Here is a 24,899-nt window from a genome sequence, read left to right on the forward strand (position 1 = left end):
CACCTTAATATTCATATAAAAAAAAACATTTCGCTCGGATAAGGGCGAAGTAGCAATAATCACAGAACAAATTTAAGCACCGTGATGAAAGTACGGAACCCAGAGAAACGAAGCAGCATGTATCTCAAAACCAGGGCTATCCTCGGCAGGCTCTATATCTCTTTCCAAGCCATTCACGCCCAATTTCGCATCAATTCCCAACGCTCTGAATTCTCGTTCCAAAGAGCCTAACCGTTTATCTATATTGTCCTCCTCCTCCTCCTTGGCTTTCATCCCCGTGCTCGCATGTTTCCTCATCGTAAAATCCCGACAACTATCACGCACCCTCCGAGTAGCCCTATGCAGCCCCCTAGCCACAGCCTCATCGGTCAGCCCCTCCTCCTTCAAAGTCTCATACACACCTTTCGCTACCTCGACACAATGCTGATCCGACACTTCCCAGAGCGCCCCAATGGCATGTCGAAACCCCGCCAGCTGACAAGCATTGACAAGGTGGATAGTCTCGTCAGCGAGCTTGAGGTTTTTGTTTGCTCCGGTAGAGCAGGATGAGAGATAGGCGAGGAACGGAGATGTGTCTTGTAAGTTCTCTTGTCTGAGCTTTTCGACTGTCAAGGGGTTGGTGAACCAGTCTTGAGTTAAAAGACAGCTTTGAGTGGGATCGCTGGCGTGGGACATTCCGTGGCCTGCGAAGTGGAGGATGGTGCTGCTTTTCATTAATTGCAGAACCTCGTTTGTGTTTCCGCCTTCGCGGTGTGTGGGTGTCAGACCTATCTCTTGGACAAGGGGATTGATGGTGGTGATTTCGTTGACGGCGAACGGGAGGGAGGATTGTTTAGGTGTTTCGGGCATGGAGATAAGAAGCGCTTGTTGTGGCTTTGTGGTGCTGGAGGGTGTCTCTGGGAGAGCTCCTTGACGACTGTGGATGAGTGACCTGACTGAGGACGCATAGGATGACACTACTCTGTCCAGCACTGTCTCGTCAGTGTTCTTGTTATGAATCCCCGCAGCATGGATAGGAAAGTAAACCAATCTCCAGGTAGGGATCCACCAAATGTGCGGCCACGGTTGTCCCTGCTCTGGGGGGTGTAGGTATCCCAGATAATCCAAGACAGGACGAGCAAGGACAACCCATAGCCACTCAAGCACCGAAGGAAGGAAAGAAGATGTATGCAGGACGTAAGAGTTTGATTTAGTAAACTCCCCAGCGATGCGATCCACAACTTCCATGGACAGATAAGGTAGGCTGATAGAACTGATTCGATGCTTCTCGATGACTATTGCATCAGAACGCGTACCGACATTGATCATCACGATCGCTCCCTGACAAGCTGCATCCATCATCTCTTCCTCGCTCGGAGGGAGAAGGAAGTTTGACAATCCGGTCTCGCTTCGTATTGTCTCAACAAGCCGGTTGAAGTCTTGCTGCATGTAAATTCTCCGGTTCAATTTGCTTGTATCCTGCGATAAAACGTTGTTCTCTGCATTGGATAGTCGAAAACCCTCACTCAAATCTGGATCTCGATTGAGTTTCTCCGCTAGTGCTTCGAACTTTCTAGCGAGCTCCGGATGCTTACGCCTGAGCTCAGAGAGATCGGTCCGGGCATCTAGGAAGGATCCTGCTACAACACCACGACTTTTTTCTAGCACTTTCAGGGCATAGGATGCAGATTTGCCGGTGTGCAAAGCCGTTGCAGCAGACTGAGAAGCTATGGCAAAGCACGAGCTAAGAAAACTTTGCTTGTCATAGCTACTGGAAGACCTTGGACAGGCCATGGGTATCAACCCGACTGCTTCCTCCAGTACTTGAAATGCTTCCTCATGCGAAGTGGACTTGAGAAGCAATGCTCCTAAGACCTGGGCCATTTCTATTCGAATTCGGGGACTGCCTTCACGAGCTTTAACTGCTTCTCTGCAGCAACGAATTGCCTTTTGAAAATCACTAGAATCATGCGTAATCTCGTGTCGAATGAGCAATGTTGCGGAATGCTCAGCCAACAAGTCTAGTCGCAACGAATGCGTAGACGGTAAATAACGCACGGCTATCTCTTGGACGTTGATTGCAGAATTAAGCTCAGAAAATGCCTCACGGCCAAGGTCGGGAGCCCTCCGAATAATATTATACCTGTGTAGGTAGATATGGCCGAGGAGTTTGTGGGAGCTTCCCCATTCAGGGTGAGTGGTGTCAATTGATAGCAGGGCGGTGTTCACGAGATGAAGTGCACGGTCAACATCCGTTGTGGATGCATTAGATAAGGGTCTTTCACCTTCACGCAAATCCATAGTCCACGGCCACGAAGACAAGTCCACCTCTTCATCTGCTCTACACTTGTTGTGGGCCCGTATGCAAAGCAAATTTGCTAAATTGAAGCAAGTGTATAGATAGATATCTGATTGTCCAGTCGTGTGATTTGATAATATCTTTTCGAGTGTATCGATAGCGCAATTCAAATACTTGATATTGCCCGTGCGTTTAAACAAGAAATTATTAGCTGTAGCAGTGTTTTCCATTATGGTGGGCCAGTTGGGGTCGGTAGATGGCAGGAGTCGTGATGCTTCTTTTAGCACTTTGCTTCCATTGAAGATGTCTTCGCTACTATTCGATGTCTGCCAACGCTCTAAGAGTAGGCCCCCTAAATCAGACATAAAGTGAGATTTTTGCTGGTGATCTGTTGGTGTCATTTCAACAGCTCGTTCTGCAGTAAGGATTGCCTCGTTTAAGTACCCGTTACTGCTGGTGTGGCGAAAGTAGAGACGGAGTCGTTGCGCTAGTATGCACAGACATTGAGCCCTCTCAGGACCAAATGGCGCTGTAGAGCTAGCCAACCGGGTTAATTTGCAAGCTCGATCAAGATATTCAAGTCTATTAGTTTTGTTGAAGTGATCATTGAGCAGGGTTGCTGGATGGAGCAGAGTGCCATATGGGAATTCTTTCCAGGCAAGGTTTGGCAATGCGACTTCAAGAATTCCAGTTGCCTTATCGATGTAATCCTTGTAGAATGGCTTTTCCAAGCTCTCTGTGAGTGACTGGAGAGTTTGAACAAGGTTTACAATGGGAGCAATGCTGGGAAAGTTGTTGAATGAGGCAAGGTCGAGTGATTCCTCAAAGTACTCAATAGAACGACCCAGGTATTGGATATCTCCAGAGTTCGCGAAATGGCTTATCATAGCAAGACCCAAGCTATTCAGAACACCAAATCGATTTTTGCAATCAAGCGAGGGCTTTTCCAGCAACCCTGTAAGTGTTGCAGTTGCTTCCTGGAGGTCTGCAGGCTGTCTTCGTTTCGAAGCTCGCTGAATCAGCGCAGCTGAAAGTCCCATAAATAAATGAATGCAAAGGTTATCATACTGAGTTGCAATAGATAATGCATGACGGTGGATTTCAATGGACTTGTCAAGGGTGCTCGGGTCATGATCGCATTCATATTGCGTAGACGTCCATTCACTGGCTCGAACAAGCAGTTTGGCACGTTGGAAATAGTCCACCCCTTCCGCGGATGCAACAGAACGAACCAAGCGTATCGCAGCCTTTAGGTCATCCAAATAAGTCTGCCGATCCTTCTCAAACCGTTGAGCCAGCCAATGGGCTAAGTCGATCATGCCCTTCAGTCTTGGTATTGGAGGCGTTCGGCTTAAGAGAGACCCTATAAAATTGATGGTATCATTAAGGTCTTCAATCGATCCAGTCAGTCTATACCGAGCTCCGCTGTAAAGTATGTGCAGAACATCCGATTCTAATTCCTTATCTCCGTATATCAAGGGCCAGCTAATGTTTACACTGCTCCTGATTGATCTCATCATTGCAAGACGCCGCCTCCACTGGCTATGGTCCGGTGGTGTAGAAGCAGCCCATTTCTGAGCCTTTCTGATGGCCAGCTCAGCCCGCCGGGGAGAATCAGTTCTTTTGAACAAAAGAAAGCAAGTGAAAATAAACAGCTCAATGTCTGCATCGTCAGGGGAATCCCCATAGAGTGTTGTCAACCCTTCGAGCTCATCATTGCTCAGTTGTAAGATTGAGCTAACAACATCCTCGTCAATGCGAAACTCCTCAATCCCCACAGAGTCCATATGAGAAACAATCGACAATAGATACTGGAAGAGAAGTAAATGAGGATCTAGCGATGCGAAAGGGAATATGTCGACAGGAAATTGAGAAACTGAGCGTCAGATGTTGCCTGGACGGCAGCAGATCACAGGAACAAGCGAACATGGAGTTAGGCTCATAGCCCGTGACTATAAAAGGCTCAGTCACACTGCGGTGCTAACTTTATATGTCAATGGGAGCTGATCTTATGTTGTTTGGGGCAAAGGTAAGGCTGCCGCTGTAGCTGTGCGGTCATTGGTTACTGGGCTGAATCCCAAGCGCTGGTTGGGCGTGAGCCGCCACCAAGGCTTGTGATTCGATAGCAGGAGTCTAGAATAGCAAACACAAGACTATAGCCTTGTTAGCCTCATATTGATCTAGTAACTCACGTAAGTTCTATCTCCTGAAATTGATGAGGTCAGCTAACTACGCCTATTCAAACAGCAGCAATTACGATATCCATACAATTCAGCCTATCTGACCTATACCAACGAAACGACATGGGTGTTGTCTCTGTAGCATAGACCCCGCGTAGGTAGACCAGGCTACCATCAAAGAAGGGTTGTAACATAACATCTTCTTGAGTGCCTAAAAAGAGGCTGGATAGGAAAGAAAGCCTTGTAGCCTATATCGCATTGCTTGCGTGGGTAGCCGCGAAGTGGACAGCAAAGTATTCTACCTTCATCAACGTCATGGCTCTAAGCTTCTTATCATGGGTTTCTATTCTTCAGATACGGACTAGATATACATGCATTTGAATCCCATGTACCTTTCTCACAGTAAACGATAGTCGCTGTCCTTAACATTGACCGGTATAACGTCATATGTCCAGGCAAGAGGATGGGAAGTCGTATTCCCAGTCACGTGGATTTGGACGCTCGCATCGACACTCTCAGTCAATATTCATACTCAAGGAGCTGCGACGCCAATCATCGTGGAAACTTGTTTCTGAGCAGACTCTTACCGGATGCTATCGGAAGGATACCCGCCACTGCATAATGAGAAACAGGGGCGTATCAAATAACGCATCGATGTTCTAACAGAACAACATTATATCATGCGTTTTCGCATCGGCACTAGAACGGGTACTGTGGGCAAGTTTCATGCAAGGAGTTTCGTTTTCAGAGCGGCATCGGATGGTATTAATTCAGCATTTCTCCACTACATTGGAGCTTAGTCGAATTACGTATCTCCGCTGCTTTAAGTAACGTCGAAGTTCCCTCCACGGCATGAAGAGTTTGTCCTTGCTTTCAAGAATTGTTTGAAGACAATCTTAACTCAGGATTAAGTATTCACTTCTCTGCAATTTCCTTACTGACGGCCGCACACATTCGTTGATAAATGGTTGAATTTAAGTTAAACGCTGAGTTGTCCGCTGGAGAGGGAAAGAATCCTGTTATGTTGTGTCACCATCTTTGGAATGTGGGATGAGAAGGGCAGTCAAGAATGTCCGTTCGATCTTGTTGTCTCTAATAATGGACTTCCTATCTTATGTGAGTGCATGTAAAATGGTCATGGGGCTTTGAGCCTGACTTCCAGTAGAGTGTACGCATTCTGAGTGGCCACCGATATATCATAATGTACTTCAATAATGCCTTTCCCCCGCTGTCAGTAAGCTATATATTCTAACTCCTGTCGACCCGTGGTTCGTACACATTGAGTCTGAACCGAGGCCTATTGCGTTCTTGCGTTCCATGTGCAAGATCAAATCAATGTTTGTTGTTCATTTCGAGTAGAGCTCATATCAAGTGGAGTCAGTTTAGGAACGGTATTCACTTCTAGCTTCGCACCTCTTGGTAGCTGAGACTACAAAATGCTACATACCTTTCGTTCCGGGGATATCGGCTGCTTACATACCTTTTTATCACGTAGTATTCCAAGGTACAATCCATATCAATCTCCAGCATTTTACGATTGCCTAATGGCCATGGCACCCCTCTACACCAGGAGATGAATCATGATTGGCTAATCTGACTACCTTGTTATGTAGAATAATATTCACCCCATCAACTATTAATCGAACTTCCTACTCTACAGCAGTCCCCAAAACATGGGGAAGAGTATCTGAAACGCAGTACACCAGGCCCCTTGATGGCATGGAGGCTCTAATGAGACAACTTGCCATCAGCCATCCTCCTGGTCGCCGGACATACGACATCGCTGCTGCTGTCAAAGTTCGAACCCACCTCACTGCGGAGGAGCTGACCAAAAGGGGGCGACTAGCCTGGCAGAATCTACGATACAAGCATCCGTTGATGGCAAGCTATGTGGTCGGCGGAAACTGGGTATACAATGTGCCATATGGCAAGGAATTGGGGGCCTGGACCGAGAAAACCTTCCTGTCCGTGGATTCAACCCCAAAACGGACCGAAGATGTGCTAAATAGCTTGGGTCCAGTAGAACTTCCCATACTGCTTCATCTCAAAGATCGCAACGAGTTCATGTTAAAGCTTTCACACTGTCATTCAGATGGCCATGGGGTTACCATGTGGTACCATGATTTCCTACATGAGCTATCGCGTCCTACCATGAATATCATCCGATGGGAACCAGGGGAAGAGGTCAAGAACCTGCCACTTGAGACGTGGGATGCAGCTGCGATCCCCCGGCTCACACAATCATGGGTTGAGAATCACCGAGGGTTGATCCCAAAGAAGCAGCCCAAAGCGTCAAAAACCTTAGGCCTAGCAACTGAGCCCGAAACATCGCAGCGGGAGTCGTATCATGGGTTTGAAAGACACCGATTCTCGGTCAAAGAGACAGAAACCATCATTGCCGGAGCGCGCAATCTAGGCCTCACACTTACTCCATTTGGCCACGCTGCCATCGCTCTAGCTGCCAAAGAGCAAGGCAATCTACCTGATGGAGTCCAGCATAACACGTTTCTCGTTTCAAGCCTCCGAGGACAGTGCCAAGGGCCACCTGAATTGGGTAGTGATGCAGCTGCAATGCGCTTTGGACTGTGGCCGATCCAGATTGACATTCACGACTTTCCACAAACGTCTAAAGCATTGATGGAATGCTATTCTGCATACAAGAAAAATATGACGTCCTACACGCCAATTATGACAAACGTCTTGGCCGACATGGACACCGATGTCGTGAACGACGTGATGTCCACGTTTATCATCAGTAATATGGGGGACTTGTCGCCTTATATCCGGGCTTCATATGGCGAGATCGAGCTGGCGGATTATTGGGCTATTACTCTTCCGGCTAATTCTTCGATCTTCATTTCTATGGAGACCAGGCAAGGTCAACTGGAGTTAAGGGTTTGTTATAATGGTTCTTATTATGATTCGTCTCGGATCAGGTCTTTGTTGAAATCAGCATGCAAGATTCTTTTGGATGCCTCAACTTGAGTTTGAAAGTTAGTCGTTAATTCATCGTTCCAAATTCCCTAACTTCTTTGTCCCTTTAGTTGTAGCAGTGCAATGCTCACTATTTATCGCCGCGATGATACCACCAAACAGTTGCAGGCATCCCCTGCAACACGGGCCGGCGTGCGCAGCAACCTCAGATCTCCAATCACATCAGGATACCATCTGACACCTTCCAACGTCGCACCAATCAATTGTGCCACCTCTTCTATTGCCAGATCGGGAAATCTGTTAGCAAGACGTGACAGGCCAGAGGTCATGACCAGCCACAGCTGCAATCCATGAACTCTTGAGCCCCTCATCCAAGGGGTGGGCGCAGGATAGGCCATCCTACGGCTTTGGGGTGGAATCAGCTTGGTCATGTCTCCTTCTGTTCTTACTGAATACTGGTATGGAAACAGATGGCATGAGGAGCGGAAGTCAAGACTAAGTATAGAGAGAAAAGACCGACCTTGTAGCCGCGATTAAGTGCAGTTTCGTATTCAATAGCCGCTAAGTAGTACACATGATAAAGGGTTCTTGGACACAAAGCGAATTGAGATCATCCTCGTCTAACAGGATGAAATCCCGGTCTCTGTTCGAGCAGATTGACCAACGGTATAAACAATTTGTGGCTGGATGTTGGATCGTTATGATACGAGGAGACTTCTTCCCAGGTCACCCACTTCCACTGCTCACACTTTTGCGGTTCCAATACCTGGAAGGAATGATTAGCTGACGGTGTATGCACGCATTCTCTTTTTGTACAAGAAAGAATAGCAAGTAGGTGCTACATCACTAACCTCCGGCTGCGCATCATCTCCTACAACCGTACATGCCACAAAAACAGTGACATAGTGCTTCCCCTCATCTTTCATGATATCATTGGTCGCCGTGAGGAATAGGATGTCGCGCACATTGAGGCCTGTCTCTTCTAATACTTCACGTGCCGCGCAGTCTTCGAAGGACTCATTGAATTCGAGATGGCCGCCGGGTAGGGCCCAGGTACCTGTGTAATGGTGTAAGTAATGAGATTGAGGTTAAGTGTGTACCAATGATATGACCAAACTGAATGAATCGACTCTAGTGAGGGTATTACTTACCAGCGCCGTGACTGCTTTTGCGCTGACCAAGAACTAATTGTCCCTTGTGGTTGATGACGAAGACGCCTACGCCTACTCGGGGGTCCATAATTGGCAAAGGGAGTTTGAGGAGGTGCGATCGGTTTGAAGTGTCTTGTATGAGAAGATTAGTTCCGGGTAATAATTCAGTCTAAGAAAATTGTGCAAAATGCAAGGCGTAGCAATTCCGATAGTTATGGTCTCGGAAAAGGGCTTTTGATGAGATTCTCTGCGTCAGACAAAGCGGGGGTAAGAAATAGCATCTACAATCGAAAAACCAGGATCGTACGAAATGGCGGGGTTGGGGATGTAACTAAACATGGCTTATCCGAGCCGAGACGAATTACATTATGTAGTTACTAGGTGGAAATTGACCATCCATCCTGTTTAGGTTGGCGATGAAAGTGCAATTTACAAGGTCATAACTACCAGTATTGTACTTTTCACCAGGTGAGGTGTGTAAGTTACACAAATAAAGAGATCTGTTGGCGCTAGACTGGATTTGTTGATACATGCAGGAGGTGGCTAACAAATACCGAGACTCGGATAGCTTTCCTGTATATGCGGTAGATGGTAGTATAAGAACTACCACCCGATAGATCCAACGCTTTCATCGGTATAGACACACGGATTCTTTACATTGAGTTCCACCAATCATACATGAGGGGGTGGAACGCATCATAAATACAAACCCTGAATTCCAGACTCGTTAACCGCGAGAACAAAGTCCCAGGAACTGGCATGTAAGATCGCTGTTAGACCATATAATGCCCAATCTGACCGCTCAATTGACCGTCAAAGCGGCAGAACCTTGTCGACCTCGCAGAAAAAACTGCGGAAATAGACGGATATAAGCGGATATAATTTCTAACAGCTCCAAAAACAATGAGTCGGCATTCTGTATACTTCTTTACCGCCCTATTGACCGCTTATGGCTGCGGCAGAATTGAAGGCGATGTGTGAGTGTCGGATACGGGGTTGTCGATAGAGCGAATGTACCCCAGGGCCCAATCGTAAGCTTGCTATTGAATGCCGATATTAGCTCTACGCTAGACTGCTTAGCCCGTTGGTACTTAGTGGGTGGTAGTAGTACTATCTTGTGTCTAAGGCCTCAGGCATCGAGACGATCAGGGTCCGCGTACCAATCATAGGGCGAGCCTAGAGGCGGGGCAGGAAGCGTATGATTGGCCGGAAGTGGCGGGCAGGACGTCAAGGGCGTCACCGGACTGGCGGAGGATTGGCCAACCTGAGGCAGGCATGGGCGTGCGGATGGCCTCAACCGCGTCTGGCGCTCTGCTTGACCTCTCCATCATGTACTGATGTTTATCTCTGTTTCTCATCCATCCAGGCCATATCTAGCACTGTCATTCCACGTTTTGTCCACGCCACACTCTCCTGACCGAGCTAACCCTCACTTATCGAGAAGCCTACCATCTGAACTAGCCGCCCCGGGAGACATTCGTGAGAACCTCACCATGTTCTATGCGGTCTGATACGCACAACTGCCACCGTGACACGTGTAAAAAGTGGTCTCAGTTGCGAACATGACGTCGTCCACCACCCCTTCAACTCTATCCCATAGCAGGGCTATCCCATTCGCGAGCCGGCTCAGCGAACAACTGTCGCAGCGGACCGGACAAACCAGTTCAGGCACCGATCCCGACCATGCCGGTGACAAGAACACACCTACACTTGGGCCTCCATTACGCCCTTCACCGAATACTCGCTCGCTGAGCGATGCGGGAAAACCAGTTTCCGCCATGCCGATCAATCACGATGAATTCCGCCCGCCCAGCAAAGATGACTCCTCCCTCTCCTCGACCCCCGAAACGCCCCAGCGGCCGTCCATGCAGAGTCTCTCGTTGAACCTCTCTGCCAGATCTTCCGGACCGTTATCCTTATCCAATCGTGCCCCGCTTTCCCCGAAGCTAGACTCCTCGGCCATCTACGGCTCGCCGGGCTCCGTGCTGCCCCGTCGTTCCCGTGGCCTGGACTTTTCACGAGCTTGCACCAATCTCCATCACTCGACCCTTGCAGAAGCGTCCCCGGACTCCTCCCCGACCGTTGGCGGGCGCGGTGTAAATATCCCGCAGCGGCGTGGCTCGCCAGCTTCAGTATCCGGCCTCCAGTTCTCCACCTCGAACCCCGCCGACAAGGCCACAATTTCGAGCTCCGTATCCAGCGTCAACATGATGGAATCTGATACAAGCAGCAGTGAGGAGGATGACGAACCCATGATTGGCGACCGCGACGACATGATGATCACCAATACACCCCAGGCGAAGCGGTTGGGAGGTGGGATGAGTCCGTTTGCTGTGGGGAACGTGTCCAGCCCGGGAAACGAGTGGATGGGCGGCTACTCACAAGCAGCCGCGAGTCTGATGAGCTTCCAACGGGCTCGTTTCCGCAAGGGACGAAGCAGGCACAGCTCCAGCAGTGCTAGCGGCAGCTCCAAGCAGAGTCCGGGCCCTCTTTCGCCACCCGTGATGAAGAGTATCGAAGGACAGAATGGAGGATACTTTGGCGCAGGTCCCCGACGGGCCAGTCTCAGCTTGGGTACGCGGGATTTGCGCCTGTCGGATGTCAGCGACGAGGGTGAGAACCGCACTGCGCGTGGGCAGAGCCCAAGCACATCGAACTCCGAGGGCGGGCCTTTGGGGGTAATACGACGGGCCGTTACCCGTCGTGGGAGCTTACTGGTAAGTACTCTAGTCCGAATGGATAGAACACAGCTGACCTCGTTTAGCCAAAAACAAAGACCTTTGCGCGTATCCGGGCGGCATTGATGGAGGAGTCTGCCCCGATCGATAGCGAGGCCAAGCGAGAAGCGGAAGTAATTCGACAAGTAAAAGAGAACGAACCCGACGTTGAAGCGAAATCACCATTAGGTGATCTGTCGGCTCTTGATACATCCACCCCTGTTGGTCACGGGCAAACCCCAGAGGAGATCCCTCCAAAAGCCGGACTAACGACGCCGGACGAACCAAGGTTCATCGACCAGGCCAATAGAAATTCAGGAGGGGTCGAGTTCTGGAATTCGTTTGACGAGCGCTACCGCACGCCGCCTCCGCCCCAACGCCGACAGGGAGCCTCGTCTGTTTCGGAAGATGACCTTGCTATGGATATTACACCATCTACCACAGTAGGGTCGACTACAGAGTTTGCTAAGCCTAGCGAGCGACCTGGCTCGCGAAGTGAAGCATCCCAGGGTGCTCCGGCTGGGTTTGTGGGTGAGTTCAGGAGGAAACGCCGTCGGGATGATGATTTCGATCCGAACCTCTTCAAGCGGCGAGCGGTGTCCCCGAGCATGAGCGCACAGAGCAGCCCGGTCATGCCTAATTCACCAGTGGTCAAAGACACGAGTCCCAGCATTTGGGGACCACCGAGGTCCAACCTTGGCTCGCTGTTCCCAGACCGGCCTGCCACCGACAATGGGCCACGCAATGGCAACAACCATACCGGAACCCTGAAGCGAGTGGGGCTGCAGGGAATGAATGAAACCAGTGATGGGTTCATGAATATGAGCATTGAGTAGGCTGGCTGAGCCGGTTTACATTATAAAATTACAGCATTCTCCGACATCGACTATGGATTCAATGCTATTAGCGGGTTCGGTTGAGTTCGGCGTTAATTTTGCATTGATTGGTACTTTACTTGGGACATAGCTTAACTGCATCGTAACTAATATTAATAAATCCTATTTTGCATACTGAAGTGATTACGGTGTCTGATAGAGATATGGTAACATAATAGAGACGATATGCGGATAGCCGCAGGTCAGGGGCCACGTGCGGCCTCGGCGGGAGTCGCGCTAACTCCGTGTTGACATTGGAGCTCCGTCTGCTCATCCAGCATCCACTGCCCCTCTATTCTTTTTGCTTGAGTCTGACTAGATTACTTTTGATCTTCCGCATACTCAACTCTGGCAGCTGAGTACGTTCCATAACATCCATGGCTTCCACTATCGAACTCGCATCCTCCTTCATCGAGGGTGCCCCGCCCGGTGAGGTAGGCAGCTACCCCCTCATGCTCCTATACCTGCATGACCCCGAACATAGCTAACAGCATCTCTTAGCTCGCAGATGTCGTCGCAGGTATGCAATCCACTTCCACCTATCTATCCCGATCGTTGCCACCCGCATCGTACCCCTCACCCAGTCCATACTAAGCAGCTCTGCAGACGTCAAGGCTCTCACCTCCGACGGTCCCGACATTATCCCCTCCCTCGCACCCGCCTTTGAGCGCTACAATGAGACACAGCTGGCAACCGTGAAGCTCCCCGGCGCAAGCCAGGAGGTAGGCGGCTATCTTTCTAATAATGGAGTCGACCGACCGTCCTGACCTCCTATAGGTTCTGATCAGCGAATACAACAAGCTTGAGGGAAACCGGTACTTCGATGTGGAAAGTCAGACGTCGTTCGAGGTGGATCATGTCACGCAGGTGGGTGGACATAAGACATTGGGAGGACAAGGGGTTGACCAGGAGTAGGAAGCATCGGCAGCACAGTCGTACGTTCTGGAGTCGCAGAATGCAGATTTGATGTACGCTCCTTTCCCTCATATTTGATTCAATGTTGGGCCGTGATGCTAACACGTCGCAGCAAATCTCTCCTTAAGTCCCTCTCCGCACACGCCACCGAACACTACCGCACCTGCAGTTACGGCGTGTACCCCATCGAGGATGACACTGCCGTGGCCATTGTCCTCGTTGCTAACCGCTACTCGCCTAATAACTTCTGGTATACCTCCCACATTGTATCTCGACGAGGAATTACTAATATGGGACAGGAACGGTCGCTTCCGCGCCATCTACACCCTCCCCGTGAACTCCTCTTCGACCACCATCTCCGGCCAGATCAAGGTCGATGTGCACTACTATGAAGACGGCAACGTGGCCCTCAACACTACCAAGCCGGTGAACCTTTCGGTGCAATCCGTGGATGCGAGCGCCATCATTTCGCGAATCGCCGCGGCGGAACGGGATTACCAGGAGGAGTTGAACCGGGCGTTTGTTAGCACGGCAGAGGGGGTATTCAAGGGGCTGCGGAGACAGTTGCCGATCACACGGCAGAAGGTTGAGTGGGAGAAGGTCGGAGGATACCGGCTGGGACAGGATATTGCGGGAGGTCGGTGATTGCTGTAGATGTATAGATTAGCGTTGAACATTGTTGCATTCGGAAGTGATATGTCACGTATATCATCCTCGTTGTGAATGTGATGGGGTTGAATATGATAGATAAGCGGATACCGAGCCGATATCGCGTACCCGCTAGCCAGCCCCTTGGCAGGTAGACTAATTTCTACTTAAACCGCGTCTCTACCCACCGCCAAATAACACATCTACAATAGACTACATATCCCCAGACATATACCTCCTCAAAGCAATAGAAAGAAATCAGAATGCTAGACCATTTATACCGCTTCACGCGAACCACCCCAGGTCTCGAAAAGACCCTCCGCCTCGTCCAATCCGTCTGTGTGCTGGCCCTGCAAATACCCACTCTGGAAAATGAGTCCATTTCGCGGTTCAACATCGCCAAGACACAGTTTGCGTTGAGTTAGTTTCCCTCCAATAGTCCGAATCAATTGGGAATACCCCACATCCATCATTTGCATCAAACAAGTATTGAATAATACCCTAAACAGCGAGACGCTTCCTCCGGTTCTTCAACTTCATCGACTGCTTCAATCGGGCATTTGCCTTGCTTGGGAGTACCTCCTCTGCTCAAGGCAATATCATCAAGACGGTAATCGAAATAAGTAAATGGTCCTGCTTTGGATGTTATTTCCTGTTGGAGGACTTGACTCTCGTATGTGCTCCCTTCCCTTCATATTCCAAGACATACAATGATACTAAAGTGACATGCAAGTTACACGCAACATCCATCTATCCAAACCCATATAATGCAGCCATATTAACAGAAGCGAATAAGTTCTGGTTCTATGCGCTGGGGTTCTCTATACTGGGAGCTGCTAATGATATACTCTTTTCTTCGGCGTCCTCTGCGTCTAAGATGAAGGATGAGAAGAAGCAAGCACCCTCTATCAACCGCTTCTCGCTTCTGAAGAAAATGCTGTGCGTTGATGCATGTGATATGCTCATTCCTGGGACCTTTCTGGGATGGATTGAAATGGGCCAGTTGGGGGTGGGGATTGGGATGGTGGTTAGTACCCTTGTTTCGGGGTGGGATATGTGGAATGCTGTTTGATCTCCCGGGGGGATTAGTTAGGGGCATATGAGCATATGAGATGCATTAAAAAGCATATCATGATGGGGTCATAGTGGAGGGAACATGTGGGAACTAGAGATGCTGATAACCTATATATCTCCTACCCACCAACCCACTCCTCCCACCTCTCCTCCCCAATATCAGGAACCGCCATATCCCGGAACAAACTGTTAAACAGCGCCACATCGACACCCTGCAAATCCCACCCTTCACCACCACCACCACCACCATCACCTTCCCCTATGTCGTTCTCCTCACTCCTCTCAAAGCCAATCGTCCCATAATACGGGATATAAACATGCAAACTACTCCCTCCATCCCCAACCCTCCCTTCATACTCCCCTCCTCCTCCCTTCTTATCCTCATCCCCCTCCCTAGCCACATACCCAACACCCCCAGCAGCACTCTCCTCCACCCCCAACAAATGTCTCATTATACCTGCCAGCTTCCCCGCAATCTCATCCGTCCCTGACCCCGAGCCCGCCATATCCTCAATAATCGAAAGTGTCCGCTCCATCATCCCGCGATCACTAGGTCGGCTATGCGCGAGGAAGGTGGCTATTGCTCCCTTCCCGTGTTGCATATTGCTGGGGGAATCTATGTGCGCAATACACAGCACTGTAGTCGCTACAAAAGCAATGAAATCCACCCCACGGCAGTAATACTGCGCTGGATCCGAGGTGCGGAAAGCGATATATCGGGAGAGAATTTCGCGACTTACGGTTATGATGGTGAGTTTGCTTTGGTCGTACACCGTAGTATCTTGGGATGAGCGGAGCATGTAGGGAAGGTGCAGGCGGAGGAGGAGTTGGTAGTGCGTGAAGTGGTGAGTAAGACGGAGGGTGTTGTGGATGGTGTCTTTGGGAGTATGGCTGGGTAATAGGTCTGGGATGAGCCACCACTGGGGAGGCATTTGAGCAGCTGCGTTTTGGAGCATGGAGTCAATATCCTGGGTGAGGGAGAGGTTATTGATGTCGCCGTCTGTGCGGTGGAGTATGCGTCCTGCCACGATGCAGTGTATGCGGTGCATGCGGTCTTGCGGCGTGCATGTCTCTAGGGCTTTTGGGGAGAGATACCGTGCCTCAAGGGAGGTGGGCGGGAGGCCGAGCATCAGGGAGAGGTAATGGTCCATTTCGACGAGGCGGAAGCACAGGTAGTCTGGGTTTAGGGTGTTGCGGGTGGCTGGGTCGAGAGTCTTTAGGGATGATGGTGGGAGTCCACGGTGGAGAGATAGCATTTGAGCGATCGCAGTGGCTCTACGAGTAGCTAGCCATGCTTGATGCAGGTTTCCGAGAAAGTTCTGGTATTGGGCTTCGAGCATGATGCATTGCACGCCTTCGATGGAAGGGGTGAGTCCGTCGTTGGTCGTTACTAGTCTGGTGGCGCGGGTGACGGCGCGGGACATGATGTCGTGGTGGGAGATGGATAGGTCGGCTAGGGCTTGGATGGAGGATGGGGGAATGCCTTGGAGGAAGATTCCCAGAGTGAGTAGTTTGCGGGCGATTAGGACGGGGTGGGAGGTCGGTGGAGGTAGTTGGAGCATTTCTTTGGATGATGGTAGGTCATGGTTTGTGGAGGTAAAGTTAGGGGCGCAGATTCCATAGCTCATGTACGTTGATATTCCAACAGGGAGGGTGTAGATATGGTTCAGATCCCTCTGGCTGGGCCATGCCTCGAGAAGGTCGCGATTTATGCATACATATTGGCCGGTGGTGATGCTGTTAACTGGTAACGGCTACTGGAACCTCAGCTCTAGGTAATTAGAATGTATATGTCAGGACTGTACTCACATGTTCTTCTTGATTAGATTCCGTATGATTGTCTAACGTCCCAGAAGTCGGTGGAGTTTCGGAATGATCTTCGGAAGATACAGCTTGGGTAGCGCCCGGGCTAACCAGCTGTGCGAGGAACCTCTCCACTCGGTCGAGTCGAGCATCAACCGAGTCATTGCTTGTAAATATTGGGCTGTCTGGGAGCTCCTGACTGATGCATGTAGATCCCCGTCGTCTGCAGTTATCGCAGATAGTACCGGTGGAGGGGCTGAAGATGCACCGGACCTTGCGCCGCTTACACTCCCAGCAACTTCGCGTGCCCTTGCGGACTTTTCTCCGCTTTGTCTGGGGACCCTCCTCCTGGTCTATCTCAATCATTGGCAAATAGGTCTAGTGTATCCTCGATTCAAGGGTGAAGGGATTTGATTTGGAAGAGCGATGGTCTGCGGCACGATCTCGGGCTAAGGAAATGGGTTCGCCCGAATTCGGCGGAACAACGCCATGCTCACATCAGCCCTAGTACAATACGCTATGGCGTAAATATTGTCTCTAAAGGCGCCTTATATCCACTAAGCTAAATATAACCTTCTACCTGCGTATCCGTATCAGCCTTCCCGACCGCATACTCAAGCCTTTCCCTTCCACGCCTCAGCCAAGAACTCCTCGATGGCTGTAAATTTGAAGTCAGGCAGTAGACGGTTCCATTCATCGGAGACTAGATAGGAGCCAGCATCAGCCGCCAAAATAATTCGACTGGTCATATACTTTGAAGCCACTGCCGCCTGCTCGGGCGGAATGGAAGCGTGATCCACTGTTGGTGTCCATGAGGTTTCCCACGTTCCGGCTTCAAGGTCCTGCGCCTTCACCCGTTCGATTGTGAAGGGCAGCCCACCTAGAGAGAAATAGTCAAAATACAATTTATATGGCATAGCCTGAGAGATTATAAACTCACCGCGAACCTTCTCTCCCAAAGCGATGAGTTGGCCAACGGAGATATTAGCACCCTGGATACCCCCAACCACCGGCCACTCGCCCTCGTAGTCGACAGCTCTAGCTACAACTCCAGCAAGGTCCTGAACAGCCGTCCAGGTGAGACGGGCCTTATCGTCCCCATCCACCAAGATCATTCGGCGGTTGGCAAAATCAAAGGGAGTTCCGATCGTGGGCAGGTGGCGGGCCGATTGATGTGGATGGGTCAGATAATTGACGAACACGCCGGGTTGGAAGAGAGTATACTCGAGGACCTTATTTACTGTTAGCTATTTCGCCCAGTATAATGTTGACTGAGCGTACCTTTCTTTCCTTGTTCAGCTCTTGGAGATATCGGCGCGTCTCGCCTTTGTAAGCGTACCAGTCCAGGTAATCTAAGCCGGACCTGTACTAGGTCAGTGTTTGGATGATGGTAGAACCAGGATGCAGAATTCTCACGAGGCCCATTCACTCGGCGCGAAGCGCTTCACTCCGGCCTGCACAGCGGCATCGATGAGGTTCTTCTGAACGGTGCTTGCGGGATCATCCTGCGCGGTGACGAAGGAGAGAACAGTGTGCACTCCTTGCAGAACTTTGGTTAATTGGGTGATGTCGCTGTAGTCGGCCTTTACCCAAGTGATGCCTTGAATAAGATTATTGGCTGAGGCATCCTGCAGGGGCTGGTTAATGTCACAATATCCCATTGGCTACGAATATGATGAGATAGCCAACCTTTCTGGTAAGGACAATGATCTCATGCTTATTCGCAGCAATGAGTGCGTCGATGACCTCTCGGCCAACACCTGGTTGAACGTCAGTAATACATCTGACCAGAGCAGGCACAGCGGGAAAGACCTACCGCCAGAGCCACCAGCAATTGCAATTTTGACCATTATGAATAATGAATAAAGAAGAGAACTAAACTCTAGACTCAAAAGTCCTTTGTTTTGTTTGAATTGAAGTTGTGTTTGTTGAGCTCGTCGGTGCCGGAGAGAGCTGATCTATATAGCTTCTTGGACCGAGGGTTCGGCCGAAATTTTGGCCCAACCTAGAGAAAAATACTGCATCGCTAATATGACAAATCGACTTGTGTTATGGTTATCCACCATCTACAAGATTGTTCGGTCGAAGATTCGGCAATAGCATCAATGCATTCTAGCAATCGTAGCTTGAGGGTCAACAATACTAGACACTTAAATGTGATTGCCGTATGGCAAACACGAAACCCGTCAACTACTCAGCATAAATTAAATGATAGTATTCATGCACACTGCAGTCACTGTGCTAGCTCGCGCATCAACTACAGATCACCATTGTGCCTAATATCAATGCAGAACAGCTCCGTTTCAGCGTAGATAGTCTCAGGATCTCCACAAGCACTAGCCCAGAGACGGTAGTTGCAACTAGGAGAAAAGATTAGCATTTCCCTTACAAATCACTTAGAGTAGGCATAACACACTTGATAGGGATTTCCATTGGTCCTGATGGAGGAATAGTAACCTCATCTCGGCCCATGACCGCGTAGCGCAGGACCAGCTCGGTTACAGGGGGGTAGTCAACACGGTTGGTGAGGTAGATGCAGAACGCCTTGTTCTCCTCTCCGCTGTTTGCAGTCAGCTACTGCAGAGAAATGAGTTCGAGGCCGGTACGCACGAGACGTGGGACCATTTGACCGTCAAGGGCTCCTTGAGGTCCCATGTAGTTTGGGCTGGCTCACCGCCACCTGGCTTTTCCCAAAGCATGTTGAGGATATGCTGGAGTTAAACTAAGTGTATGAAAGATGATGAATTGAAAATGTGCTTGGATAAGAATGATGCGATGATCTCGAGAGCATAAATGAAGGAGAGAACCTCCTCGACTATATACCCGCCGGTGGCCACCAAGTCTTGGAAAGAGGCAGGGATCCAAGGGTGCTTTGACCAGAGTTGACGACGATATATGACTACAATTGCAGCCATTGTGTCAAACTGACTGCATTCTTTAAGCAGAGAGGTAAGTCATGATGTAGATCTCCGTCGGAGGTTGCCTAGTCAAGCGGAGACGCGCGACATGGTATAGATGCTGCCTGGGTAGATGCAGATACGAGCATTTCACAGCATCCAAGACTCACATCTCACGTTACAGAGGCTTAGGAATTGATTCATGGCAAGGACTAGTGTCTTGCCCTTCCGTGGGGTGGCTAGAGGTTGTATTGAAAGATATATCCCGTGAGAGAAATACATAGTAGGATCACAGAGAAGCCAATCACCACTTGCACCTATAGAAAGTAGCATGGAGGTAAAATATTTGGCTTTTCTAAGCTTTAGCTACAAGCATTTTTCTTTCTAGGTCTTGTTCTAGCAAGGATCTATAAACTTAATCTGCATCTGATTACCTTATGGTGCAACCATCGATGCAAAGGATGCCTTGTCCAGTGAAAGCAGGTATGTCCATTGTCGGAATGACCGAACCCAAAGCATAGATGAGTTCTGTGTCACGGTCCATCGGCGAATAATTTCCAGGTTACTCGGCAGCCCAGCATATCCGAGTCCCTCGTCCTCACCTCTGCAAAATCATTGTACGTAATAATATGGGGTCCTCAAGACCCGCTGTCCAAGGGGTCGCGTTAAGTATAGCATTCCTCTCATACACTTTGACTCGAATAGAGGAATGCAGCCGAACGTTCCCAAATTTCCTTTCAATAAGCAGACTAAGATGCAATCCCAGGCATGTGACCTTCCTGTTAATACGGGAGTAGTGGAAGCCAGTGAATCCTAGCTACTCTGAGGCTCAATAGTGGCCTGCGCTGTTTTATCGACCTAACGAATGTTGAAATAGAGCTTCAATACCTTCGTGCCTTCGTTCATCTCAACTGTTTTCTATACGGTAACAACTCCCTATTCTAGCTTTTCCACGATCCCTCATGTTTCTCATTCACTCTGTGGCTCTGGGGTCAATAAATGTCAATCAATAGCGTGTACTTGGGTTGCCAGTATGTCGAAGACTATGAATTATTTTCTAGGCGCCATACAAGTTAGCACCATTCCAATTTACGCCCTTATTGCTGACTATTCAATATGGTAATTCCCTGTGGTTAGAGCAGAGCCGTCTTTCTAAATTGCCGGTGCCATTACGCGCCTAACAGGATTTTTCCGTCAAAGTCGGTTAGTATACAGCGGATATCAAACCCAAATATCTGGCCAGGGCAGGACTTGCATCCGTAGCCAGTGGGATAGTGGCAAATGACTCCCGGAGAGGAATCCGCGGTGGATCTTCATGATCAGCTCAAACCCCGCATTTGCCCTGATTCTTTCTTCACTATGCTTCGTTTGATCTCGGAAACTTCTCCTCCATTGCATCTTCTATGTATCCATCTTGATAACCCATGATTCGCCTACGATTCCAGAAGTGTCTGGCTATAACCTCTCGGAAAAGTTGTTCTTCGGCCGATGTATACCGTCGTGCAGATTCTACCCGAAATGCCATCTCAAGTCACTCAAATTGTGACCGTAGTCCTGAAAGTCGAGCAGATCAGACTGACCTGTTATCTTTCACCTTAAGTATGCATTGTCATAATTTAAATAATATTCAAATTTCGATATAGTAGGGCGTTTGCTGCATGCATTGTCTCCGGTGATGTTCGGGCAGAGACCGTTGTCGGATAAATATCCGAACTGCGCTAGCTTTCCCGAGCCCTCCATCACGGCATCGGACATGGTCTTCATTGAACGATGGTGTACTGGAACTACTTTAAAGCCTGGTGCCTCTTCATCTATCAAGCTGAGTTGCTTCAGACGGTGCCTGCCTACAAGCTGCTTCTATATGCAACAACGCCCTCCAAACACCCAAGATGCTCTCCACAATCGCACCACAACCACCCACGCTACAAGAGCCTCTGTCTAAAGGCGATCATATTCTTCCTTTAGAATCTTACGAACCCTCGACCATTGACGAGCTCGTTCGTCAGCGTGCATCACTTGGAGCCGCACAACCCATCATTTCTTACCCGCGGACCGGCATCGAATATGTGAACTATCCACTGCAGCAACTGGATGTCTTCGCATTCCGCGTCTCCAAGGTGCTATCAGACCGCATTCCGCCTCGGAAGTCGTCAGCTGAAACTCCCAAAGTCATCGCTTTACTGGGACCTTCAGATCTCAACTACCTGGTGATGCTGCTTTCACTGGCCAAATTGAGTCACAGTGGACTGCTCTTATCGACCAGGATCTCCATAGATGCGTATGTCTCCCTGCTGGAGAGAATCGGATCTCGACATGTTTTCATTCACAGCTCCTTCCGAGACACCGCCGAGGAAATCAAGAAGCGAGTACCTGAGCTAGTCATTGATGAGATTCCAACTGAGGAAAACTATCACTATCCCATCACGGAAGATGTCGACACGAATCTGGTCCCGCATCTCGATCCGAAGATTGAGTCCAAGCACATTGCATGGATTATACACTCCAGTGGATCGACCGGACTTCCAAAACCTATCTTTCATACCCAATCTGCTGCGCTGAAGAACTACTCTGGACACATGAACATGTCTGGGTTTGTCACTCTGCCACTTTATCACAACCATGGAATCAGTTGTCTGTTCCGGACGATTCACGCTAGCAAACAGCTGCACCTGTATAATGCCAATCTCCCATTGACAAGGCAGTACTTGCTCGAGATCATGGGGTCCAATTCGTTTGAAGTTTTCTACGGTGTTCCCTATGCGCTGAAACTGTTGGCTGAGACACGAGAGGGAATATCCGCTCTGGCTAAGCTAAAGGCTGTCATGTTTGGAGGCTCCGCATGCCCGGACTCTCTGGGTAACTTGCTGGTCGAAAATGATGTTCATCTCATCAGCCACTATGGATCGTAAGTGGATTCTCAAAAGCATTTTGGTATTCTACTAATATATATACAGAACTGAGACCGGCCAGCTCATGATGTCGACCAGGCCTCGTGACGACAAGGGATGGGACTGGCTCCGTCCATCTGACACCGTCAAGAAGTTTTTGCGATTCGAAGAACGCTTCCCGGGTGTATTTGAGCTCGTGTGTCTGGACGGCTGGCCTTCCAAGGTCATGACCAACCGACCAGACGGCTCGTACGCCACCAAGGACCTGTTTGTCAAGCATCCCACTATGGAAGCATACAAGTACTATGCTCGGCTAGATGATACGATCGTTCTATACAACGGAGAGAAGGTCAACCCACTTGACCTGGAAGGACGAGTCCGACAGCGCAGCACTGTTGCCGAAGCCATTGCATTTGGAGCAGGCAAAGCCCACATCGGGCTGGCTGTCATCCGTGCCCCTGGCACCGAGTCACTCTCCGATGAGGATATCATTGACAGTATTTGGCCAGCTGTTGAGAAGGCTCACGAGGCACTACCAGCGTTCGGACAGCTCTCAAAGAACATGGTTCGAGTGTTGCCTGCGGACACTCCCTATCCTCGGACTGATAAGGGCACCATCATCCGGCAAGCATTCTACAAGAACTTCCAGCCGCTGATTGAAGAGGTTTACGCCGCTGTGGACGCCATGACTGGCACGCTGGTTCTGTCTGAGCCTGAGCTGAGGGACTTCCTCAAGAAGCAGCTTCTCCAGATTCTGCCCCTCAAGGATTCCAATCTGCTGACCGACGATGCCGATTTCTTCTCCCTGGGCATGGACTCTCTGCAGGCCAGTCAGCTGCGTTCCATACTCGTCCAGAACTTGGACACCAAGGGCTATCAACTGGGACTTAACATTGCCTTCGAGCAGCCCACTATTTCCGTGCTCGCCCGTTATCTAGCCGCTGTGCAGTCCGGAGAAGCCCTCCCAGATTCTCAGCCAATCCATGAACAAATGCGCGCTCTCATCTCCCAATTCAGCCACTTTGAACGACACGTTCCCCATTCTAATGAGCTTCCTGGTCGTTATGTTGTGAGTATCCCTCAACATCCAGGCCAGTACACACAGCTAAATATTGTAGGTCCTCACCGGTGCCACTGGCTCCCTAGGCAGCCACATCGCGCACCAACTCGCACAGAACCCTTCCGTGAATAAAGTCTACTGCCTCATCCGCGCCTCGTCCCCAATTGAAGCCTACAAGCGCCTCCACGATGCCCTACACACCCGGCACATCTACAGCCCCCTCCCTTCTTCCTCGAAAGCCAAGCTCATCGCCCTCCCCGCCCCAACCCTATCCCATCCAACTCTCTCCCTCCCCGAGGAATCCTACAACACCCTCCTCAACGAAACCACCGACATCATCCACTGCGCCTGGCCCGTCAACTTCAACCTCCAGCTCAGCAGCTTGGCACAAGACACCCTCCCCACCCTACACAATCTCCTCTCTCTAGCCCTGAAAGCCCAGCGCCCCGAGCCCGCAACCTTCAACTTCTGCTCCTCCGTCAGCAGCGTCGTCAACAGCACCGTCTCCCCCATCCCCGAAACCCTCCCTGAGTCCCTCACCGCTGCACAATCAATGGGTTATGCCCAATCTAAGCTCATCGCAGAACATATCTGTGCCAACGCCACGCCCTACCTTGATGCGCGAGTCCTCCGTATCGGGCAGATCATCGGCGATACGAAGCACGGAGTGTGGAATGCCACGGAGGCGATTCCGCTGATGCTTCGGGCGGCGGTTACAGTGGGGGCGTTGCCGAGGTTGGATGAGAGGATGCGGTGGGTGCCGGTTGATGTTGTTGCTGCAGCTGTGATGGATATTACTCTTCACAAGGAGGAGCAAGGGCTGGAAAGGAAGAAGGGGGTGGATGATGTGGAAGTGTATAACATCTTAAACCCGTACAACTTCCATTGGACAAAGGATTTGCTTCCTGCTCTAAGGGCGGCCGGGTTGGAATTCGAGGATATGGAGTTCGCGGAGTGGATTAAGCGGGTTAGGGATGTGGCGGACCCAGAGAGGAACCCGCCTGTTAAGTTGGTGGGGTTCTGGGAGGGGAAGTATGGAAGTGCGAAGCCATTTAGGGGATTGGAGTTTGTCACGGAGAAGGCGAGGGAGAGGGCTGAGGGGTTGAGGGGGTTGAGTGTGGAAGGGTTGGAGCGGGGACTGGTGGGCAAGATGGTGGAGTGGTTCAGGGAGGTTGCGTGGGTTTGAGTGGTCTATGTTGGATAGATGGTCTTTTTGGCTGATTAGATGTGACTTTCTGTTGTGTTTGTTGGCGTTGGCTATTTTGAGATGATATTGTTTTATTAAACCTGAAATTATGACTTGGGTTAAGCTCGAGGTAGATGCAATATCTCGAGACCTGTTTTAGTAGTAGGATTGAACGAGAGTGAATAGTACACAATATAACTGGGACTGAAGTCTATTTTAACACACTCTCTCCAGCCAGCTACAAGGGTGTGATCCTTTCATTACTAGAGTTAGTGTCGAAGCACTAACCGCTA

General features: G+C 50.0%; 9 protein-coding genes across 9 annotated transcripts; 5 read left to right on the forward strand and 4 right to left on the reverse strand.

Annotated features, from left to right (window-relative positions):
• Window positions 1-72: 72 nt before the first annotated feature.
• Window positions 73-4,065, reverse strand: BDQ94DRAFT_167779 (CHAT domain-containing protein; the record flags this gene model as incomplete). The annotated part of the gene is made up of 1 exon (XM_026770888.1): window positions 73-4,065. One exon carries the CDS (start codon window positions 4,063-4,065, stop codon window positions 73-75), a length of 3,993 nt encoding a protein of 1,330 aa, XP_026629182.1.
• Window positions 4,066-6,177: 2,112 nt separating this feature from the next.
• On the forward strand, window positions 6,178-7,443 carry BDQ94DRAFT_167780 (uncharacterized protein; the record flags this gene model as incomplete). The annotated part of the gene is made up of 1 exon (XM_026770889.1): window positions 6,178-7,443. One exon carries the CDS (start codon window positions 6,178-6,180, stop codon window positions 7,441-7,443), a length of 1,266 nt encoding a protein of 421 aa, XP_026629183.1.
• Window positions 7,444-7,918: 475 nt separating this feature from the next.
• On the reverse strand, window positions 7,919-8,818 carry BDQ94DRAFT_138677 (nucleotide triphosphate diphosphatase NUDT15). Its single transcript, XM_026765281.1, has 3 exons — window positions 8,544-8,818; window positions 8,244-8,449; window positions 7,919-8,158 (listed from the first exon to the last, which is right to left on the reverse strand). Exons 1-3 carry the CDS (start codon window positions 8,629-8,631, stop codon window positions 8,003-8,005), a joined length of 450 nt encoding a protein of 149 aa, XP_026629184.1. The 5' UTR covers window positions 8,632-8,818; the 3' UTR covers window positions 7,919-8,002.
• A 1,059-nt stretch (window positions 8,819-9,877) lies between these two features.
• On the forward strand, window positions 9,878-12,278 carry BDQ94DRAFT_185345 (uncharacterized protein). Its single transcript, XM_026774854.1, has 2 exons — window positions 9,878-11,260; window positions 11,308-12,278. The coding sequence occupies exons 1-2, from the start codon at window positions 10,106-10,108 to the stop codon at window positions 12,094-12,096; spliced, it is 1,944 nt and encodes a 647-aa protein (XP_026629185.1). The 5' UTR covers window positions 9,878-10,105; the 3' UTR covers window positions 12,097-12,278.
• Window positions 12,279-12,421: 143 nt separating this feature from the next.
• BDQ94DRAFT_138681 (F-actin-capping protein subunit alpha) lies at window positions 12,422-13,898 on the forward strand. Its single transcript, XM_026765282.1, has 7 exons — window positions 12,422-12,569; window positions 12,637-12,655; window positions 12,742-12,857; window positions 12,913-13,002; window positions 13,051-13,103; window positions 13,163-13,300; window positions 13,350-13,898. The coding sequence occupies exons 1-7, from the start codon at window positions 12,513-12,515 to the stop codon at window positions 13,693-13,695; spliced, it is 819 nt and encodes a 272-aa protein (XP_026629186.1). The 5' UTR covers window positions 12,422-12,512; the 3' UTR covers window positions 13,696-13,898.
• A 22-nt stretch (window positions 13,899-13,920) lies between these two features.
• On the forward strand, window positions 13,921-15,070 carry BDQ94DRAFT_121472 (PEX11 domain protein). Its single transcript, XM_026763777.1, has 3 exons — window positions 13,921-14,118; window positions 14,208-14,371; window positions 14,432-15,070. Exons 1-3 carry the CDS (start codon window positions 13,962-13,964, stop codon window positions 14,768-14,770), a joined length of 660 nt encoding a protein of 219 aa, XP_026629187.1. The 5' UTR covers window positions 13,921-13,961; the 3' UTR covers window positions 14,771-15,070.
• On the reverse strand, window positions 14,892-18,425 carry BDQ94DRAFT_185347 (fungal specific transcription factor domain-containing protein; the record flags this gene model as incomplete). Its single annotated transcript, XM_026774855.1, has 9 exons — window positions 14,892-16,526; window positions 16,582-16,798; window positions 16,863-16,928; window positions 17,329-17,455; window positions 17,516-17,807; window positions 17,857-17,938; window positions 17,992-18,203; window positions 18,265-18,335; window positions 18,392-18,425. The coding sequence occupies 9 exons, from the start codon at window positions 18,423-18,425 to the stop codon at window positions 14,892-14,894; spliced, it is 2,736 nt and encodes a 911-aa protein (XP_026629188.1).
• Window positions 18,426-18,832: 407 nt separating this feature from the next.
• On the reverse strand, window positions 18,833-19,274 carry BDQ94DRAFT_167787 (uncharacterized protein; the record flags this gene model as incomplete). Its single annotated transcript, XM_026770890.1, has 3 exons — window positions 18,833-18,935; window positions 18,992-19,135; window positions 19,186-19,274. 3 exons carry the CDS (start codon window positions 19,272-19,274, stop codon window positions 18,833-18,835), a joined length of 336 nt encoding a protein of 111 aa, XP_026629189.1.
• A 2,087-nt stretch (window positions 19,275-21,361) lies between these two features.
• BDQ94DRAFT_185348 (putative NRPS-like enzyme) lies at window positions 21,362-24,606 on the forward strand (the record flags this gene model as incomplete). Its single annotated transcript, XM_026774856.1, has 3 exons — window positions 21,362-22,377; window positions 22,427-23,429; window positions 23,479-24,606. 3 exons carry the CDS (start codon window positions 21,362-21,364, stop codon window positions 24,604-24,606), a joined length of 3,147 nt encoding a protein of 1,048 aa, XP_026629190.1.
• Window positions 24,607-24,899: the final 293 nt, after the last annotated feature.

Source organism: Aspergillus welwitschiae (genome assembly GCF_003344945.1).
Source record: "Aspergillus welwitschiae strain CBS 139.54b unplaced genomic scaffold BDQ94scaffold_7, whole genome shotgun sequence".
In the NCBI taxonomy this organism is placed as follows: Eukaryota; Fungi; Ascomycota; class Eurotiomycetes; order Eurotiales; family Aspergillaceae; genus Aspergillus; species Aspergillus welwitschiae.

Coding starts and splice junctions, on each gene's coding strand:
- BDQ94DRAFT_121472 (XM_026763777.1), top strand. CDS start 13,962: ATGCTAGACCATTTATACCGCTTCACGCGAACCACCCCAGGTCTCGAA. Junction 14,119..14,207: donor CAAGACACAGTTTGCGTTGA/GTTAGTTTCCCT, acceptor TACCCTAAACAG/CGAGACGCTTCCTCCGGTTC. Junction 14,372..14,431: donor TGTTGGAGGACTTGACTCTC/GTATGTGCTCCC, acceptor GTGACATGCAAG/TTACACGCAACATCCATCTA.
- BDQ94DRAFT_138677 (XM_026765281.1), bottom strand. CDS start 8,631: ATGGACCCCCGAGTAGGCGTAGGCGTCTTCGTCATCAACCACAAGGGA. Junction 8,450..8,543: donor CAAAAGCAGTCACGGCGCTG/GTAAGTAATACC, acceptor ACCATTACACAG/GTACCTGGGCCCTACCCGGC. Junction 8,159..8,243: donor GAGATGATGCGCAGCCGGAG/GTTAGTGATGTA, acceptor CATTCCTTCCAG/GTATTGGAACCGCAAAAGTG.
- BDQ94DRAFT_185345 (XM_026774854.1), top strand. CDS start 10,106: ATGACGTCGTCCACCACCCCTTCAACTCTATCCCATAGCAGGGCTATC. Junction 11,261..11,307: donor CCCGTCGTGGGAGCTTACTG/GTAAGTACTCTA, acceptor GACCTCGTTTAG/CCAAAAACAAAGACCTTTGC.
- BDQ94DRAFT_138681 (XM_026765282.1), top strand. CDS start 12,513: ATGGCTTCCACTATCGAACTCGCATCCTCCTTCATCGAGGGTGCCCCG. Junction 12,858..12,912: donor TCCCCGGCGCAAGCCAGGAG/GTAGGCGGCTAT, acceptor GACCTCCTATAG/GTTCTGATCAGCGAATACAA. Junction 13,003..13,050: donor AGGTGGATCATGTCACGCAG/GTGGGTGGACAT, acceptor GACCAGGAGTAG/GAAGCATCGGCAGCACAGTC.